Below are 20078 nucleotides of genomic sequence, written 5' to 3'. Positions count from 1 at the left end.
TCCATGACAGTGAGGGTCAGAAAGGACATTGTCTGTATTGCAAGGCGTTGGAGCCAACTGGTCTGTCATATGCGAGTCCGCCACCGGGACATCGGCTTGGTGGTCGGCCATGGAAGGTAGAAACATCGAGACATCCCACTGGAAATTTGAATCTTGGAGGAAATCTGCGGTGCCGTTATCCAGATTCTGACTTTGACCACCAAAGCAGTGTTTATCGAAGCAGGCGGCTCCCGTGCTTTCACAATGAGGTTCCTCACAGTCCGCATCGTCGCAATCCGCGTCATCACAGTTCACATCAGAGCACACTGTCGAGGAGATTTCGCAGTCAACGAAGCCATCACAAACCGACGAGCAGTTGAGCGAACAGTCGTCGTTGTTGCAACAATTTTCGTCTACCTTGCAGGCCATGTCTCCGGTGTGGTGGACATCATCACAGTGCCATTGATCGGACGGCGGAAGCATGGGAAATTTTGCCGAGATGTCATCGAACGCATCCCAATGACAGTCGAGGCAGAAATCGCCAGGCTCTTGGGACGACATGGTGTCGGAGGAGAAAAAGAGCGCGGAGAGAATCCTGCGCTTAGACACAGCGTACTTTCGGTGCAGACGATCGATCAGCGGGGCTACTAGAGGGTGCACGAAGGAAGGTGCTATGAGAAATCGAAGCGAATCGGTTAGCCTAGGATCAACAGAGAAAAATCTGCCACGCTGAGTCCACGCAAGGCATGAGCGGTCTAAGACATACTGTGCTAGTCGGTCAACAAGACAACCAAGGCATCGAGCCGCGGGTTCGACTCGTATGAGCACGCATTAGCGAGAAAAGCATAGAATTCTCATAGGGCAGATGGGTGGAGAGGGGTCACGCCCATGGAGTTGCTGCAGCGGAATGAGGACCTTGGAGGCGAGGCAGGACAGGTTGAGTTTTAGCCGGCTTTGTTGGCGCCTCGGGGGATGTTCGACGCTGGCTGGGAGAAATTACCGCTGAGTGAAGGGATGGCGCCGATGCTGCGTGCGAGAACAGCTCCCCAGGCAGGCACTCTGGCGAGGGGGCATGGTGGTGAGAAGCAAAAGCAAAAGCAGGAGCGAGGAGCAAAAAGAGCGGGAGCCAATCAGCTGCACGTCGCATTCGATGTCCGCCAATCAGCGCCGGGCTCAAAGCGAGCATCTCCAACAAACACCATTGGCTCTTTGCGAAATCAAGAGCTATGCAGCCCTGATTCTCTGTTTCACTAGAGAGATTATGAGGCTAATCAGGACGGATGTTGCTGTGTATGCGTTGTTGGAAGGAAGGGGTGTCCTGATGCTTATCACGTGGCCCCCGCAGCTTCCCGGCCAAGCCAGCCTGCGTTTCTTGTGCTGTGCGCATGCCATTTTCTCTCCATCCCCGCTCCTCGCTCCATCGGGAGTGCCTTTGGCTTTCTTTTTGTCACAAATAACTAGGAAGGAAATGGGGAACATCTGCTCCAAGTCGGCTAACCAGCCCGACGACTCGTTCTCGCAGCCAGGCCGTGTTCTCGGCTCGTCAACCGCAAGCCCACCTGCTCGCGCACCAGTGCCCAGCAATGCTCCATCACAAAGCCCTGGAAGGACACTGGGAGGTGTGCCGTCATCGGGAGATACCGGTGACGCCAGAAGTAAAGCCGCCGAGGCGGCTCAGGTAGAGTCACTCTTCTTGCATGATATTTGAGTAAAACAGCTCACTTTTCTTTTGTGTGAATATAGAAGCGTGCCGAAACACTCAGTGCGTCCAGTAAAGGGAAACTAGGGAGTCAGCTAGCCGCGCAAAAGGCTCAAACGCAGTCGCAGACACTGAATGAGGCCAGTCGCGCAGAACTGCTTGCCAGAAATGCGGATAATGCTGCCGAGACAAGGCAATGGAACTGATGTAGAGATACACGTTCAGATATACCGTTTCATTCCTTATCTGCTGCATGTTGTGGCTGTCGGTTGTGGCGCTACATGCTCAACAAACGTTACTTTCTTGCGCACTTGAATGTACATTATATAAGCATTCTAGCAAGCACAATTGTCTATTCCTTTTGTCTCCTCTACTTATGTCGTCATTCTCATACCGCCGTTGGCATTGACAACGCTGCCGGTACACCATGCCGCATCTTCCGTGCACAGCATAGCAACAACTCCCGCAACCTCGCTTGTGAAGGCAGGTCGTCGGCCGCCCATCTTATCGTGAATCAGCCGAATCTTCTCCGCGTCCAACCCCTCCAAATCACTTCCGTCTGGCGCAACTTTGCTCAGCGGGGTATTGTCCTGCCAGCCTTGCATATCTTTCCAGAACTCCTCTCCGGTCAAGAAGTACATGTCGCCGATCACAGGGCCGGGGTTTACCGCATTCACTGTGGCGCGGTCTGCCAACTCTCGTGCCCAGGTTCTTGTCATGGCTTCCAGAGCAGCCTTTGTGCCGCCGTACACCGACTGGCCCTCAAAGCCAAGACTGGAAGATACGCTGGAAATATTCACGATGCGTCCGGATCGATCTTGAGGCAAGTATGGGATACAAGCTTGCGTCAGTAGTAGCGGCGCAAGTACATTGATGTTGTAATGCCAGTGGAAGTATTCTGGATCAATGGGTCCTTTGGCAGAATCTGCAAGCTTTCGATCTTGTGAAACCCCGGCGTTGTTGATCAGGATATCGATGCGGAGAGGCTTGTCGCCAAAATGCTTCTTTGCGGCGTCGATTATGGTCTCACTGGCATCCTGAGCACTGGTGAGATCTGCGCGGACAGCGATGCAGTGAATGTTATGTGTACTGGAGAGAGACACGGCCAGCTCTTCGGTGCGAGCTCGTGACGAGTCGGACGTGTAGTTCAGTAGAAGCGAGCAGCCCTTGCTGGCAAGGTTTTGGGCGATTGCTTCGCCAATACCTGTACTCTACATCAGCGGCTGAATCCAATCGATGGTTCCCATGGATGAATTGTTCTCCCTTTTTTTTTTTCTTTCTTTTTATACATACCACGGGAGCCGCCAGTTATGATGCCAAACTTCCCATCGAGCAATCGAGCCATTGTGGACGCGTTTCCAGCTTGACAATTGAGCAGACAGGCATAAATCAGACACGTAGATGGATATTTATATTAGCGATGCTACCTATTGCTACGAGAACATGTTACTATTCGGAGATCTAACCGAGCTGGCGGGGTAATAGTATGGATTTAACCGATATCTCAGTTGCAATTTAGCCGCTATCGGGCTCGCTGCTGATTGGCCTCCGCCCACATGCCAGAACAATCCAACGGAGACAGCAAGGGTCCAAGGGATGTATCATCATTGATTGCATGGCTTCGAAGCGGCAATTATTGGCAATTATTGGCGGCTTGCCGAAAAAGAGATCCTTCCGCGATGCCTCTCGGCGACGCCGATAGCGTGCATTACATAATACAGCAATCGCACTAACTTACCGTGGTTAGTCGCAAAGGGAACGCTGAATAATGCATACATACATCCGCTAGTTACATGGCAGCTACGGTAGATACCAGGGTATAAGAATATAGCATGGATTGCGAATGGTGCCTGACATCTCAGAGTCGACTGCATGGATCGAGAGCCTGAAGCCACGTGTTGGGGGCAGACTAAAACGGGGCTGGTGCATTAGGCTGGAATCCTTGCAGCAGCTAAGTCGATTTGGTGCAGATTTAATTTAATGCTGATATTATTATTGTATTATTCCTTGCTCGCAGAAGAAAAAATGCTTCGCCCCTGTGTTGTTGCTGCTGTTGCACATTCCAACCAAAGAAAAATAAACAATTAAAAGTGCATTCATTGTCCTTGCTGACTTGCCAATCAATTGACGTGGTATTTGTCTTACTCTGATAGACTTTGGCGTGGTTCTCCATGCGCCACTTCCTCCTTCCGTCGATTCTCGTTCCCACTCTTGCTTCTTTCCTCTTCCTCGTCACTCTGACGGCGCTTGCCAGCAGCCCATTTCACCCGGTTGTTGCTATATAGTATATAGCCCTTTGAATATGCTCCTCTTCTACGACTAATGTCTCACGAAACGTATAGCCCAGTCGCCTAACCCCAGATGCTGTCCAGATTCGTGAAGCGCCTGAGTTCGCGCCAGGATCTCCGGGGATGGAAGGAGATATCCTCACACAAGGATGCCGCGCCAACAGCACCTGCCACGGCCACGGCAGAATATAAGATTTCTCGCAATCCAATGGACGTCACTTATGAGCTGCCTTCCACAATGAAAGCGCAGTATCTCGATGATTTCAACACCCCCTATGTACTGCGGGACGGCGTGCCGGTGCCGGTGCCTACGCATCCCTACGATGTCCTAATCCGGGTTGACGCCGCTTCTTACTGTCACACGGATTTTGTGCTTGCGTCTGGCCGTATGTCAAGCGTCGAGAAGCCTGTTTTCCCTCACGTGGGCTGCCATGAGTTCTCCGGCACTGTAGTTGCTCTTCCTCCAAATTCAGTTCAGGCGGATTTCAAAATTGGCGATCGTGTCGGTGCCTCTTGTCGCCCCTATCACGCCTGCGGGGAATGTGTTGAATGTGTCGAGGAGAGTACCCCTGATAGTGATCCAAAGGGGTCCTCTGTTCTGTGCCCGCTGATTAAATCCCATGGTATTGGAATACCTGGTGGGTGGCAAGAGTATGTACTAGTCGACTCGCGACAGCTGGCACTTATTCCTCCGGGCCTAACGCAGGTGGAGGCTGCCCCATTGATGTGTGCCGGGGTTACCATTTTTGCTGCAATCAAAAAGACAGGGCTCAAGCCTGGGCAGCGCATTGGCATTATTGGCTGTGGTGGTGGATTAGGCCATTTAGGCCTACAGTATGCCACGGCGCTGGGCTTCAAAGTCTACGGAGTTGAAAATTCTGATAGACCACTGGCTCTCGCGAAAAGCTTAAATAATATTTCCGGTGCAACTATCGTGGACGCCCGCATGACGACCGCTGCAGAAGCGATTGCTTCTATAGGGGTTGAGGATGGACGCGCGATCCCGGGGCAGTTCGGTCTAGATGCGGTCATCATTTTAGCGGAGAGTCAAACAGCATTTCAATACGGAGTCGACATGCTGAAGAATCACGGCAAATGTGTGGTGGTATCATTTCCTCCGGGTGGATTCCACACCAGCTCGTTAGATCTAATTTTCCGAGATATCACGTTTGTTGGAAACGTATCTGGATCCATCAAGCAGTTACGAGAAATGACCCAGTTTTCAGCAAAGCACGGGATCAAGGCCCAAATGAAGATCTTCCAGTTCGAGCAATTGAATGAGTTGGTTGAAACATATTTGTCAGGGCATGGTGGGAAGTTGGTAATAGATTATCACTTATCGGACAACTCGCCATCATGACATGTTGGAACGACTTCCACACTCAAAATATCTGAGTCAGAGCAGAGGTCAAGGTGACTGCCGCAGCGTCACCTGTGCGTGCGCGCATAACACTCCAGAACCATATCAGAGGCTGCGTATAGCAGGTGAATCTTGTCAAACACTCGGACACGCTCTCGGTACACGCGTTGGGCTGGTGCATGGTTTTGAGTGGTCCCAGGAAAGACAGCTGGTCAGACACTTCCCCGACCTCTTTAACATTTTCCCTTGTCTATTATTTCCCTTTTCACTTCCATCTTCTTTACGGTGTATTATTATGTGTCTTCCAGCGAGTCTTTCCCAGCCCGGAGTTTAAGCATAGCATATTTTGAATACGTGCCATCTACTGCTGTTTACGAGAGCGAATTGACCAATGACAAACGTTGATGTAACTACACAGTATACATATAATACTTCCAAGGACATAACTATAACTTGACGAAACTAACTAGTTATTCACTGGCTGGTCGAGTTCAGATGACAGCATCAATGTAAACAAGGCAAGCTGTACAAACATGGATTTTGATATTCCTTATAAGAACTATTAGTAGTAGGCTTGCATTCTATTGCTTCAGTCAACACGACCGTTGCGGAGCTCCCGCCTAGCGGTAGTCCGCGCAGTGCAAGTGGATCCTGGGAAACAAGGGCGGGTTAGTTGCAAAATATCAAAACTCTCTCCATTTAATCTCTGGCATGGCACGCAACTTGCAATCCCTGCTCACCGCTTCCTAAGTATGCGAAATCACGTTGCAGTGGCCTATACTCACATCCATCTTTATCGATACGCCGATTGAACAATTGCAGAACCGGACCTTGGGGCTCTCGGAGCGGAGACTAGCTGGCTAGTTATGAGATCCGACAAGCACTGACAAAGAAGTTTGGTGTAACCCCGGCGCAGCGCACAGCATCGATTAAGCAAGCGCCAGCTCAGGCGGACAAGCTAATCAGCAACGGCAATCCTGGCGCGTTAGCTTGGTATACTCGTAAGAACTAGGGAGGTGTCAAGATACAGGAAGGCATCTACCAAAGACTTGCTCTTAGGGGGCAAGTTGGGTGGGTCTCGACCCCTTCCGAAGGACTTTCTCAATGTTCACTATGCCGAATATACAAAATATACCTAAACCTACTTGGTCATCACAAGTCACCCTATCACTTAGTCTTACTGTTACTCTGTGTGTGTATTTGGAATTGGATTCTTCAATTTCGGTTTCAACATCTCCAGGGCGTCAAGAATGTATTTGTTCATCTTTTAGACACCGCCGAGTTGTATAAGTTGAAATTGATGTTCACTAAAGATCCTACACTGGCCTAGAATGATGACCACCCATCAGCCAGATGAATATTGGTATCTATTCATGACTCGCCATCTCCTCCAGCCTCCGAACGGCACTCTCCAACTCCCTAATCCTCTGACCAACCCTCTTCCTCACCTCCTCCTTCACACCCACACTGACATACTCCGGATCATAATTCGGCGCCACCCCAACAAAGCTATTACCGCTCAACGAGCCAGACTCGACAATCGGATTTCCCGCATTCAACGCCGACGCGGCATCCAAACGGTCTGCATTTGCCTGTTTCGGGTTCGGCGATACCGTTTCTGCGTCTTGCTGCGGTAGTGCTCCTACTTCTTCGAGCGTTCCGGCGGCTGATGAGCGGGTCATTTCTGTGTATACTTTGTACACGTAGACGAGTTGATCAAGGAGTTCACGGGCTGATTCGCGGTCTGATGCTGCATAGATGGTTGCGCTGTTTGTGCTGTCTGTGGCGATTTCGAGTTCATCTTTGGCGTTGTCATATCTTGTTTTTTTTGGAGTTGTCAATATCTTCATTCTAGATATAACAGAAACAAATTTTCAGACGTACAGCTCCTGCAGTTCTTCGACAATCAAATCCGCCTCACTCTTTCCGCCACTTGGCTTAAGCTCTGCATAACCGCGGTGCTGGATACGTGTTATGAACGAAGAAATAGGCTGAAAATAAGGCACTTGTCCAAATCGTCTAGCTGACGCAGATAGTCTTGATTGATACCTGGAGCTATGCAATTTATGATTATAAAACGATGCATTGCAGCGAAGTAGCATCGTTTGCGTGTGATTAAATTGCGACAACAGCGATAAACGCGACAGCGGCCGCGATGAGAGAGATGAGGCCATTTTTAACGAGGAATTAAAAGTAGAGCTTTTGTTTTGTAAGTTGTTTCGTCGGAGGGAAGATCTGACTGTTGACAAGGAGGAACTGACTGGAATGGTTGTTTGCTGGCCCGACGGCGCAATGACGCAACCCCTTAACTTTTATCTAATCAGCACGTGACTGATAAGCTATATAATTCTAACTAGTTACGACAGAGCTTTGCTGTTTTCCAGTTTATCAAGGCCATCATTCATAAATCATTAAGTACATTGTGCGAATAAAGTTGGGAATCAAAAAATGCGTTATCGAAGAAATCATCTATTTGATCGATACAACACAATAAACGTGGGGGAAAAATGATAATTGAATGCCCAGAAAAAACTATGCAAAGAAACCATCCCGTCATAAGTCATAAGTCATGTTCATGTCGTAAAGCAAATTTTTGCGCAAAGCAGATCGCAACTAAATACCAGAGGAATGGCTAGAAGTCAACAGGAATATCTGCGCCATACGGATTGCTGTCATAATAGTGCGGCCCTGAGTAGCCATACGGACTGGCAGATTGGGAACGTCGCGACGGTCTTCTCCCACCAAGACTCTGGGTTCGACGTTGTAATCGCTTCTCATGGCGTTCTTTGCATTTTTCCTCGAACTCTTTGTGCTGTTTTCGCTGTTCTTGTACTTCTTTCCACTCGCCAACAGCTCCCTTAATACCGAGAGCAGCTAACCCGATAGAAGCCACATTCTGCAAATCTGCTTTCCATTGCATCTTACGTTCCTGTTCCTTGGTAATTTCTCCCTCCCTTACAGCTTCCCGTCGTTTTTTCTGAGCCTCAATGTTTTTCATAACGCTATGTGCTGCATGTATCGTAGCCACTGTCGCAAGACCTCCTGTAATGAGCTCTTTTCGGAGCATCTTATTCTTTTCGCGTTTTTCATCGTCACTGGATCCAAGGTCAGAATCACTATCACAATCACTGTGGCACGCAACATTGTTATTTGGAGACCCAGTTCGCTTGGCTACAGCTCGAGAGGTGGAGCCATTGCCACTACTACTTCCATGGGAACGTACATCACGAGAAGACCTCCTTCGACGCCCAGATGACCGGTATGAACGATCGTCTTCGGAATCAGAATGATCCGAGGACCTCGCCCGATCACGTTGATTCTTGTCATCCAATCCGAGTGCAGCCAACCCTTTGTTTATAGCGCGAGATACGCTCGAACCACGCTTCTTGGACCCTCGGCCATCGTCATCACCGCGACTGTCTTGAGAGTCAGCAGAGTGATCGCGTCCGCGAGATCGAGATCGAGAAAATCGGTCGTAGGCTTGCTTGCCAGCGGCAGCTAATACACCTGCAGCAGCCAGGTTTCTGATGCTTCCGCTGCCACTTTGAGACCGTCCTCGAGTATCGCGTCTAGATCTCGACTTGGACCGGGATCCATTGACGAAGTGATTGGTAGCCATTCCAGCAAGGATTGACTCCAGGACATGGCGGCCACCGTGTTTGTTAGGATCGCGATCAATCAGACCATCCACACCTCCAGCTGAGACGGCCGCAGTCAAGACACGCTTGCCCTTGTCCCCTGTCCAGGGTCCAGGGTTTTTACGGACGCGAATTGCCTCTGCTGCACCGGCTGCTAGGGCGGCTTGCATGGCTTGAGCGATGCGACCTTCACTTTTAGCACGATGACCTCGGCTGCGGGATCGCGAGTCTGAGTGGTATCGACGACGACGGCCACGGTCGCTGGAACGGTCACGAGAGTGGTCACGGGCAGCTTTGAGTCCAAGAGCTCCTCCAATAGCACCTAGAGCGTCTTCTCCAAAGGACTTGCGTCTACGGGGACGAGGCGAAGGGCTGCGAGAGGACGAGTATGAAGAACGTCGTTCATAGCGGTCGCCTAGCACGAATGTTTTGTTAGCATGCATCGAATCGGACTTGGATTGTTTGCGCGTAGTTGCTTACGTCGATCATCGTAGCGTCTGCTTCTGCGGGGCCGATAGTAGTCATCGCGGCGATAGTATTCATCGTCGTAGTAAGGGTCACGACCGACAGAGCGTGCTCGCCGTGCGGTTGCAGCCCGACGGGGTCCTGGGTTGCCATAGTAGTACTCACCGGGTGGAAAGTCTCTGGGTACTTCCTCGACTACAGACTCTTCACTGTCGCCACGACGGATGAGACGTGTGTTGTCGTAGTCACGGTCATACCCATAACCACCTCGGTTGTCTACGTAGGTTTCTTCCACATAACCGCCGCCTGGACGGGAATACCTGTCGCGCTTGACACGATAGGCCCGACGATCTCGGGGATCATAGTATGACATGGCAGGGAGTTCAGCAAGCAAAGGAGAAGTAGTCGCTGCAGACCAAACGATAGAATCACAAAAATTGGACCAGCGACCGATGGGTGAGTGACTGAGTGAGTTGACGGGGCGAGAGCGAGAAGATAAGAGGAAAGAGCCAAGCCAAGAGGCGGGGTTGGCAGTCGCAGAGGGGGCGGTGTTGGGCCTGAGGCCAGACTCTATTGGCGGCCACCAACAAAAGTATATGCCATACGATACAGTCAGTCGATCTTCTTCGCTGTGTTCCAGCCAAGCCTCATCTGTGGCTTGAGCAGGGCCTTCTCTGGCGAATGGCGGATTTTCACAACGTCGATTGCTTGATGATGTTGACGGCCACCGCTTGATAGCCGGCGAGATGCAATAGGGGACGGGGAGAATCGCACATAAAGTCAAATTCGGGGGACAAGAAGGGGCTGCTCCTTTATATTCACTGGGAGTGTAATACAACCATGCAGTATGATGGTCGACCTGATGAGATGACGCAAAAGCAGGGGTTGACAAGCGAGGAGTAACCAAAGTGTATGTGATTGGGCCGTCTTCCAGGCTGTGGCTGGCAGCAACGTCATTTCTATAGACTAGACACTAGTCTGTCTATCCATCGCATGCGAGATGATGTCTCCTGTTGACTTGTTCTGCATGTTTTGACGTCGCTAGACTGGAAATAACCCGTCGGAACCACCCAGGCCGTTCCATGGTACTACATGTGCTTAATGCTACCTAGATATTGTCACTATATGGTTATACACTGCGCTTTTGTATATCACTAGCGCGCACACACACACTTTTGAGTCTTTTCCAAGGTTCCTAGAGGGGAAAATATCTATAGTAGCTGTTACTCGTTAGTCTATTTGAATACCATCTCACTTCCGGCCAATCTTCAAGTTCTTAAACGCCTGGGCGTTCTCCTTGATAGCAATCTCCACCGGTAATCGCTCCATGCTACTGGCCCCGAAAAACCCGTGAACGCCCTTGGTACGATTGAGCACATATTCCGCATCCTTTGGTTCTGCGATGGGCCCACCATGGCAGATAACGATTATCTCCGGGTTGATCTTAACGGCAGCATCGCGAATGTCTTGGACAATTTTCACAGCATCATCCAGTGACAATGCCGTCTCCGCCCCAATAGTTCCAGAGGTAGTCAGTCCAACGTGCGCCACAAGGACATCAGCGCCTGCGCGAACCATCCGCTCTGCCTCGTCGACATTAAAAACATACGGTGTCGTGAAAATATCCATTTCTCGAGCAACACGGACCATCTCTACCTCTTTATCGTATCCCATTCCCGTCTCTTCAAGGTTCCTCCGGAAGTTTCCGTCAATCAAGCCCACAGTGGGAAAGTTCTGGACTCCTGAAAACCCCAGTTCCTTCAGTTGGCCTAGAAATTCAGGAATGTTTTTGAAAGGATCTGTTCCGCATACACCTGCAAGCACGGGGGTGTTTTGGACAATCGGTAGAATTTCCTTGGCCTGAACAGTTGTCAATTCAAACTATTCGCGTGTTTCATAACACATCCTTGTGCAGGTATCTATACGTACCATGTCCACCACAACAGCATTTGCATCACTGTAAGGCATCAGACCCGCCAAGGAGCCTCGGCCTGCCATTCGGAATCTCCCAGAATTGTAAATGATAATCAAGTCCGCTCCGCCCTGTTCTACCGATTTGGCAGAAAGACCAATACCTTTTAAAATATCAGTGCATACCATCATACAGTCGTACAGTCACGAAAATAATGATAATTGAGTCACATACCAGCCCCTGCCCCGACGATGATGCCGCCACCCGAGATGACTTTGCGAAGTCGCCCGAGGACCTCAGAACGATTTGTTGGACGGGGCATGACAATTTAAAGTGCTGCTTAATCAACAAGTCCTATATAATAAGATAGCTAGTTACAATAAGATGCAAGCTATTGTAGAAAAGATGTGGTTAGGTTAAGATTTCGGTAGGCTGCGGAAGCGGGGTCGGGCCGTGATGACATCACATTGACATTGGGGTAACTAGTTAATTTGGTTGCTTATCGATAACCAGATAGAGTTGTTGTAATACATTCTCATCATGACCCAGATAACTGGTTACAAAACCAAGCCTAAGCATAATCATTATACCAAAATATGGCACGCCCACGTATCATCATTCTGGGTAGCTGCGACACAAAGCTAGGCGAGACACTCTTTCTGCGAAACCAGATCACCAAGTCCGGCGAGGCCGAAGCACTTCTAGTCGATGTTGGCCACATTCCTGTCCAAAATGACCAGATCGATGTGACGAATCTCGAACTTGCAGCGCGCAGATCGGTCGATGCTGCTGCTTCCTTGGCTGAGTTGTCTCGCGCCGAGTATATAAAATATATGATCGAGTGTGCAACACCCTTTGTGGAAGAGCTTTACCAAAAGGACCAGATTCACGGAATTGTATCCGCCGCCGGCTCTAGTGGGACATCACTCGCAACGGCAGTAATGCGCAATGCGCTTCCTATTGGATTCCCGAAGTTAATGGTGTCTACCATGGCTAGCGGAGATGTAAAACATCTCATCGAAGAAACTGATATCACTTTGATGTATAGCGTTGTAGATATTGCAGGTACCAACTTCATCCTCAACCAGATCCTCACTAATGCTGCCGGGGCAATTGCCGGTGCAGCGACGGCATATTATCAAAGTCAAAGCAAACCGCATGCAGAAGGAGAAAGCCAAAGAAAGAAAAGGATTGGCATCACTATGTTTGGCGTGACTACTCCCTGCGCCGATGCTATTCGGTCCCATTTAGTTTCAAATTATGCCTATGAAGTGTACGTATTTCACGCCACGGGATCTGGGGGCAAAGCCATGGAACGGCTGGTTCGGGAAAAGCAGCTGGATGCCGTGCTCGACATAACCACCACCGAAATCGCCGATGAAGTGGTTGGGGGAGTTTTATCGGCAGGGCCCCAACGATTGACAGCTGCAGCGCAGGCAGGCATTCCGCAGGTTGTGAGCGTGGGCGCATGCGACATGGTGAATTTCGGGCCCAGAGATACTGTGCCTCCAGAGTTTACGTCTGCTGGAAATAAGCGAATATTGTTCGAGCACAATCCAGCCGTCACGTTGATGCGAACCACTCCCGAAGAATGTGTCCTGATCGCCGGTTTTATTGCATCCGCATTGCAGGATCATGTCGTCCGACCGGACCTGGTGAAAGTTCTTCTCCCCACGGGTGGAATCAGTATGATTGCCACTCCATCGCAGCCATTCTATCATCCAGAGTCAGATGCGGCTTTGTTTGAAACGTTAGAGAAGCGCTTAGATGGAAGCGGCATCGAAGTGAGGCGCGACGACCGGGCGATCAATGACAAAGACTTTGCCCTGTTAGCAGCGGAGTCTTTGGTGGAATTAATCCGGAAAACAGAAGCCGAGAAATAAAGAAGGAAACCATCTGAGCAAAGAGAAATACTAGACTCTCACATTAAAATATTGGTTTCAAAATACATGGAACATATCCAAGATCTACGTCGCAGACGAGATGATATGAAATATTCGTATTTTATACAAGATCGAAAGAGAACATAATCCGTTGCATAGTCTAGACATTTGAACGCTGAAATGCATGACCTCTATTCCTTCACTCAGATGAACATGTTGAGAACGCCTCCAATGAAATTTGTGGGGAAAAAGTAAAAAAAAGAAAAAAGGGGGGGGGGGAAAGAAAACATGGGAGAAGAGAAAAGAAGGGGAGAGAAAACGCCGAATCGTATTCAGACAAGGCACTTTCGGGTATCTTTGTTCCATATCTGCAGCCTCCTTCATCGGGCAATATATGATACAATGCTGTCAAAGAAGATGCGACAGCCCTTTTCGTAGGTCGTCCATCACGCCTCGCTGGCATTTGGGGACGTTGGCTCATTGGAAGGTCGATGTGTTCGACGGTGTTGTTTCATATTATCTTTTCGTGTAAAGGCTTTGTTGCAGACCGGACAGTGGACACTCTTCTCTCCAGTATGCTTCTTTCCGTGGCGAGCTGCATGGCCAGAGGTAGTAAAAGTGGCGGTGCAAGCGTGCGATGCGGCGTAGGGACACGGATATTTATTCTTCTTCACCGTCGTTTTACTCGTATCGGTTGTCGGAGGGGGATAGAATGCAGCGGCTGGTGAAGACATAGAGGGGCTCGACATGTCGCTATTGCTTTGTAACGAAGGTGTCCGGGTGTGCTGCTGGTGTGGGAAGATATGATGTTGGCGATGACTCGATGCATGATTGGGATATGGAGGAGAGCCCCCGGTTGGCGGAGGAAAGGAACCGGCAGATGGGACCGGGTAAGATGATGTTGTCGCTGTGGGCGGGTGCGCGTTGTGATAGGATTGCCATGACGGTTGCATGGGAGCATAATCGGGCTTGAAATACGAGGTCTCTGCGCATCTCGTCGCATCTGAAGCTCTCCGCACCGCGAAGGCGGGATTGTCGTCGTTATTTAAGATTGAGAGCATGTTATTGGACTGGCGTTCACTCATCTGCCAAGATTGGTGAAAAGGATGGGGAACGAAGATAGAAGGAAAAGAGAAAAAAAAAAAATATCAGTTATAAAATGTCAAGGTGCTACAGCACCAAGACAGACCAGGCAAAACGAGAAGAAAAAATGTGTTTTTTTTCTTCCCCGAAGGTAGCTCTAAGCTGGCTGAATGGTGTTCGGTGGGGAGTGGCGAGACAAAGGATTGCAACTCTTTGAATCTATCTGAAACGCTTGTCCTAGCAATCTGGCTCGATGCGTGGTGGTGGTCTGGAGGCAGGTAGATATGTTGCTGGCACGGAGTCCTAAGGGGGAAGGGGGGGGAGAATGGAGAGCTTCGGACGAGATCCTTGGGCGCGATTTAAGTTAAGTTATATGTAGGATGGGCTGAAGAAAGCCGTGCCACGTGCAGGTACTTTAGTCGGGTGCGACGATCTCCATTATTGTTCCAAGGTACTCCGTCCGCCGCGTGTAATTTAATTTTTTTTGCTGTTGCTTTTTCAGTAATACGACAACAGAGTTCTGCTAGCCAGACTAGCGAGGGGGACGTTCCGTGGCACGGAATGAATCCTCCGAACGAGAGAGAGCAAGTCATGTGCGAAAAAGCCCTAACGACTAGTAGTTACAAGTTCGCTTTTCGGCCAGGAGTGCGCTACGGCTACGTGGTTGAATGATAAAAATGAAGTTAGGGGTCGGTTTGCGTGTGCATAACTATCAATCCTAAAAGTCGTTGATCTAGGAGAACCATCTATGAATCTATAACTGCAGTAACTACAGGTTTTTGTAGTCAACGGAACGTCGAATGCAATGCGCGGGAGTCCACGGGGCGAGTCGATTCGTCAAATATTACCGTCGCTATGATCGGATTTGGCGGGCCGCCACAGTGTCAAGCGGCAGGACAGGGTTCAGGGTTCATTGCAAATGCTCGAGCTGAAGAATGCCCTGGTGGAGTCTTCGGACCCCTATGGATAGCCTAACCTCAAGCTGGACTACGCTACAAGCCCGCGGCGGCCTGAAGCGAACGGAAAATACTTGTTGCTTCCTAGTTTGTGCGTTAGGTGGTTGCAGGATTGCTTTATGCATGATTTCACACATATAGGTTATAAATTGGATTTTATATTAACTCATTATTTGATCTGTTCTGAATATTACACGCCCACCTAGGCGGTTGACTGCTCCGTACGTACGTCGTATAGCTACGTCGTTATTAATAGCAACCCCTGTTTCACCAGCGCATTGGCGTCAACTTGGACAATTATTATCGTCCATTAGTATTTATTGATAATAAGATTACTAACTAGCCAACTACGTAGATAGTTATCACTCGCCAATAAGCCGAATATTACTCATGACCTGTATTACCTACTTACTAACTTACGTTATACCGAGCCGCTGAGCTTCGTACGCTGAGTGTGCGTTGACACGAGTACGGCCGGATCTGCGTCAGCGTCTTCAACTAGCAGTATTCTGTAGCTGAGTGGAGTTAGAATTACCGACCATGGGGATGAACGTGGCTGGGCTTCTTTGCATTTCTCTACTGACTCTTGCGCCACGTTACCAGACATTCGGGTCGGCCGTTGACGTTTAAATTTCCCTGATCTTGAATCTTGGTACCGATAGGCTTTGTTTCTAGCACCAAGGTAATTTACCAGTTACCGGCACCCGTAGGTCCTCCAGAACCCAAGGTGAAAAAGTATCGTGGGTTCTTAATATGGTTCATGCGGATGAAGCGGGACGAAGGGAACAGCATCTTCAGGGCACCATCTGGCATTACCCAATTGGGTACTCCGAACTCCCACGTAAGCAACACGAGGCTGAAAGACTCCTTTCCCCCTTTCCCGCGGAAAAAAAATTCAAGGAAGCCAGGATGCTGAGAAGTGGTGAATTTTTCATAGGCCCGTTGCGTACGGCATACGGAGTACTATCAACGCACAAATGGTGATCTGCGCGCCGCAAATGATAGCGCTTTGGTGCTATACGCCTACAGTACGGAGTAGTACTCCGTAGTTATGCTTGAACAGCTGGCTGAAGTCTCCTTTTTCTTTTCGGAGCGAAGATCTGGATGGTCCAATGAAACGATCCAGAGGATGGGAGCGGCCTGTGAATGGCCAGACAGGCAAACAAGGTTTGACCCGTCGCGCTAGTGTAACGGCGGGACCAAGGGTGAAATAAATGCAGGGCTTGTCGTGGATGTACGGGCCCTCATTGGTGGATGTAGTTCATTTGGGTCCCCACCGCATACCCACTCCGTAATGTAAGGTACGGCGTCTCCTGTGACCTCGGTACGGGTAGTGCGCCCATGTGGCATAGCCCAGTAGGGCTCCGTGGGATCATCGGATTTTCGCCTCATTTTGACTCCGGGCCAACGTGGCAGGAAAGCAAATGGAAAAAGCCAGAATAAAGCTATTGTTTTACAATGCATATATACTGGCACACTAATGGTCTGGTGGACCATCTCTACGTGTGTTACTACGTAGGCGGTAATATCACGGCTGCTTCCGCGAGTCATTCTTTGTCTGTACGGATATTGGAAAAACCGGCCGTGGGAGTTCGTGGCCTGAATTACGTGCATAAGGGCTTCAATAGTACTCTGTAATGGGCAATAAAATGGCTCGTGGAAACACCTGCAGATGGCTTACTAATGATACATCGTTTCATCTGCGTATGCATGATTAATAGATTATTAATTCATATCTGATTATTCAAAATTTCATGACGTTGACGGCGTGCGTACGGGTGGCTAATCCAGGGTCTGGTGAAGAATGCGATCCACCGAGGAATTTGTAGGATAGGCCAAATCGCGGCCCGCACTAACGACGATGATATTACTCTAAAAGACCTAGTCCGTACGGAATACGCCATTTCGCAATGTTTTACTAGATGCTACTAGCGTCAATACCAGCGACTGGGGCTGGTGTCCGGACGTAACCACCTCAGTGGGAGACAAACTGTAGCAACGAGGCCCTCGGGGTTTGTCTATGGAGTCGTAGCGTACTAACTAGTGCCTATTGGGTGGGATTCCTGACCGTTACTCCTTCTGACTCAGGGCCAGCAGCCACAGTATCCACCGAGGGACCACGATACTGCTCATCTGCTCTCACGTTCTGCAATCCTGAAACCTCTTGCGTCGCATTCCAGCAGACTCGGTATGTGGTAGTCGTTGTGATAGTTTGGTTGTTAGTTCGTTGCCACAAACTGCGTGAATAGTGCAAGGATTGCGGTGATTGGAGGATTCTAACGGGGTCTGAGACGAGACAGCGGATATTTCTAGTTGTATGGTACGGTTTGCTGCGCTTCAGTTCCCAAACTGGGCAAACCCGCGGGAGCCTGGAGGACCCTGAATTTTTAATACCCGGTGTATATGTATTACGCGGTATGTGACAATTCTTCACACATCTTGAAATAACTACTCGGCTAACTAACTCAATCTCCGGGGCTTGTATAGGAGGTTATTCAAGATTCATTCATCGCTCTATACTATACTCCGTGCAATATTCATATTAAAGCATTCTTACTTAAAAACTTAGAACCCAGTGGCATCCTAACTGTCGGTGGATTCGGTTGCTTACATCCCCGCTGTAATCAAGACCCGGAGTTGCTACGGAGTCTATGAATAACCTTTCCCAACAAAAGCCTAGTTCACGAAAGGAGCCCTTACGGCTTATTAAGTCCGCGTCCATTCGCCATCTTCTTTTGAATACTGGTTGCCTATTTCCCAAGCTTTCTCACTAGCGATTTATGAGGTTAGAACGAGACTGCAAGAATTGGATGCAATTTGGATCGGCATTATTAGGTTATGCTAGTCAACTGCCAAAGGCCTTAGCCAAGTCAGCTCGAGCCTTCTAATCAACTTAAATACTGCGGCCCTTCCTTTACTGTGAAGTCGGAGGAGATACACGAGGATTATGGCAGGATTCATGGACAAACTATCTGACCTGACTAGAGTCTAGTAGTAGATAATAACTTAACCGTTACGGAGTGGGAAGAGGCTATGCTGTTGGGTAAAAGTCTGCAAAAAGTCTGCATATTCTGGGCCCTCATACCTTGAGAGGCTGATACTTCTGCTAACTGCTAACTAGTTAGCTACATGACTGTTAGGATGACAACCATATCAAACCACGGATTTCCGTATTTATAACTATACATAATCATACAAACATGAAATCCCTTTGCGAGAAACAGCATTTACAGCGCTGAAACCGAACACTGAACACATAGCATGTGACTACGTTAGGGGTGCATGCATAGGTACCAAGGGAGCAGCTGTAAGCGTTTACCCACAATTTTAGCTACTTAGACATAATAAGACAGTCGGCATCCACTGTGGAGCTAATTACCTAGATAGTAGGTATGCACCTGCAAGTCAAAATGGCCCCAAGGCCTTACAAGCCAAAGTCTAACAAGCTTCAAGCCACATGTAACAGATTACGTGTGGAGGAGACTTAGTTTCTAGTGACTTGCAGCAAGGTAGTAAACTAATTTACTCACCGTTCGGACTCGGCAAATAGCTGGAATATCAAATATTTACATATTATTAGCTATATGGAATTTCGCAGCGTCGAGCAGGTTAGTAGCCGTATGGTAGTTACATGTATAAACGTATCCGCTAGTTAGCGAAACGCAAAGCTTAAAAGATTAAATTCAAAAACCACGTGGAAAAGTGCCGTCCCGTCCGTACTCCGTTTTTGCTGGTACTGGACTCCGTACGGGTACAGCAATCAAACTAGGTTAGCTGTATCACAGTATTATACCCTGTACCAGGATGTATCGCGTAGAAGGGGGAAAAAAAAATTGATCCCAGAACGGAAGTACGTAATTACCTCCGAAGTAGGAAATTCACGGAAGCCGTGGAACATTCCGCCGGACTGTGGACCTCCCAAAGTAAAAAAAGAAAAAATGCAAGCCCTACTTGCTAATTGGTGACTTCGTATATCTCGTGACTGCTAGCTACAATGGACGATTTTACCAATACGTTATATACCTGTCTTGCTACAAGGCTTAGGGGTTTAAGATTGACAGGCTGTTCTCTTCGTTATAGCTATTAGCACTTATAGATATGGTGATACTCCGTAGTGTATATATATATTAATAATATATCTGATATAGTCTTAACGTAATCGGTAAGCGAACCGGCCACGTAAGCGAGCCGGCCACCTCTTTCCGGAACGGCGCTCTATATCGATTTCAAATCATATTTTTCGAATCCGCATACATTTCTTATACAAAAAATTAATTAACAGTACGACTAGGACATTGGTTAATTTTATGCCCTTCAGCGCCATAACCACTGCAGCGAAATTGACGGTGTATGGTTGGTTAAGAAGCTGGGAGCTCCGGCTTAGCCGGAGCAGTAATAGATGCCTTAATCTAACCTTGTATAAGTGCTTGGGCTTCCTCTCTAGTAACCCCTTGCTCAATAGATATCTATTTATTAGACCTCTTACACTTTTGCTTCTTTTTTTCATGCGCAGCTTATAAATCATAATTTTCTTTCTGTATAAGCAAGAGGTTATTCATAATTATTTTATATGCTTTTGACATTCGTATAATTATTTAATTAATTACTTGATTTAGGCTCTCTATATGCTTATTTATATATTTCTTGATTGTAGTTGACTGCCATATAAATTAACATATATTTTGTAATGTTTATAAACAGGATGATTGTGTATTGCTGGTGTAAGGCGGAATCCTGGATGGAGTTGGGAATAGCTTCAAAGTACAGCGGGCACGTGACCTCGCCCGGCTTCCCGCCGCTAATTGGACTAGCGGC

At 48.6% G+C, this 20078-nt stretch overlaps 7 protein-coding genes across 7 annotated transcripts, besides 2 other annotated features; 3 read left to right on the top strand and 4 right to left on the bottom strand.

Moving 5' to 3' along the window:
- Positions 1 to 243: 243 nt before the first annotated feature.
- On the top strand, positions 244 to 1884 carry UA08_05464 (hypothetical protein; the record flags this gene model as incomplete). The annotated part of the gene is made up of 3 exons (XM_020268334.1): positions 244 to 591; positions 1022 to 1657; positions 1723 to 1884. The coding sequence occupies 3 exons, from the start codon at positions 244 to 246 to the stop codon at positions 1882 to 1884; spliced, it is 1146 nt and encodes a 381-aa protein (XP_020118999.1).
- Positions 1885 to 2052: 168 nt separating this feature from the next.
- On the bottom strand, positions 2053 to 3023 carry UA08_05463 (hypothetical protein; the record flags this gene model as incomplete). Its single annotated transcript, XM_020268323.1, has 2 exons — positions 2053 to 2882; positions 2972 to 3023. 2 exons carry the CDS (start codon positions 3021 to 3023, stop codon positions 2053 to 2055), a joined length of 882 nt encoding a protein of 293 aa, XP_020119123.1.
- A 1016-nt stretch (positions 3024 to 4039) lies between these two features.
- Positions 4040 to 5326, top strand: UA08_05462 (hypothetical protein; the record flags this gene model as incomplete). Its single annotated transcript, XM_020268312.1, has 1 exon — positions 4040 to 5326. The coding sequence occupies one exon, from the start codon at positions 4040 to 4042 to the stop codon at positions 5324 to 5326; it is 1287 nt and encodes a 428-aa protein (XP_020119122.1).
- Positions 5327 to 6693: 1367 nt separating this feature from the next.
- UA08_05461 (hypothetical protein) lies at positions 6694 to 7500 on the bottom strand (the record flags this gene model as incomplete). The annotated part of the gene is made up of 2 exons (XM_020268284.1): positions 6694 to 7144; positions 7211 to 7500. 2 exons carry the CDS (start codon positions 7498 to 7500, stop codon positions 6694 to 6696), a joined length of 741 nt encoding a protein of 246 aa, XP_020119121.1.
- Positions 7501 to 7958: 458 nt separating this feature from the next.
- UA08_05460 (hypothetical protein) lies at positions 7959 to 11663 on the bottom strand (the record flags this gene model as incomplete). The annotated part of the gene is made up of 5 exons (XM_020268173.1): positions 7959 to 9379; positions 9445 to 10388; positions 10685 to 11310; positions 11359 to 11504; positions 11576 to 11663. 5 exons carry the CDS (start codon positions 11661 to 11663, stop codon positions 7959 to 7961), a joined length of 3225 nt encoding a protein of 1074 aa, XP_020119004.1.
- A 274-nt stretch (positions 11664 to 11937) lies between these two features.
- On the top strand, positions 11938 to 13224 carry UA08_05459 (hypothetical protein; the record flags this gene model as incomplete). The annotated part of the gene is made up of 1 exon (XM_020268062.1): positions 11938 to 13224. One exon carries the CDS (start codon positions 11938 to 11940, stop codon positions 13222 to 13224), a length of 1287 nt encoding a protein of 428 aa, XP_020119003.1.
- Positions 13225 to 15950: 2726 nt separating this feature from the next.
- On the bottom strand, positions 15951 to 16655 carry UA08_05458 (hypothetical protein; the record flags this gene model as incomplete). The annotated part of the gene is made up of 3 exons (XM_020267951.1): positions 15951 to 16175; positions 16239 to 16286; positions 16548 to 16655. The coding sequence occupies 3 exons, from the start codon at positions 16653 to 16655 to the stop codon at positions 15951 to 15953; spliced, it is 381 nt and encodes a 126-aa protein (XP_020119002.1).
- Positions 16656 to 19414: 2759 nt separating this feature from the next.
- Positions 19415 to 19983: a repeat region (Identified by RepeatMasker using a combination of RepBase library and repeat library created with RepeatScout).
- Positions 19984 to 20078: a repeat region (Identified by RepeatMasker using a combination of RepBase library and repeat library created with RepeatScout).

The sequence above is a fragment of the Talaromyces atroroseus genome, assembly GCF_001907595.1.
Source record: "Talaromyces atroroseus strain IBT 11181 chromosome Unknown scaffold_7, whole genome shotgun sequence".
Classification (NCBI taxonomy): domain Eukaryota; kingdom Fungi; phylum Ascomycota; class Eurotiomycetes; order Eurotiales; family Trichocomaceae; genus Talaromyces; species Talaromyces atroroseus.
Note: the sequence above shows the minus strand (reverse complement) of the source record. Positions and strands in the feature narration are given on the sequence as shown.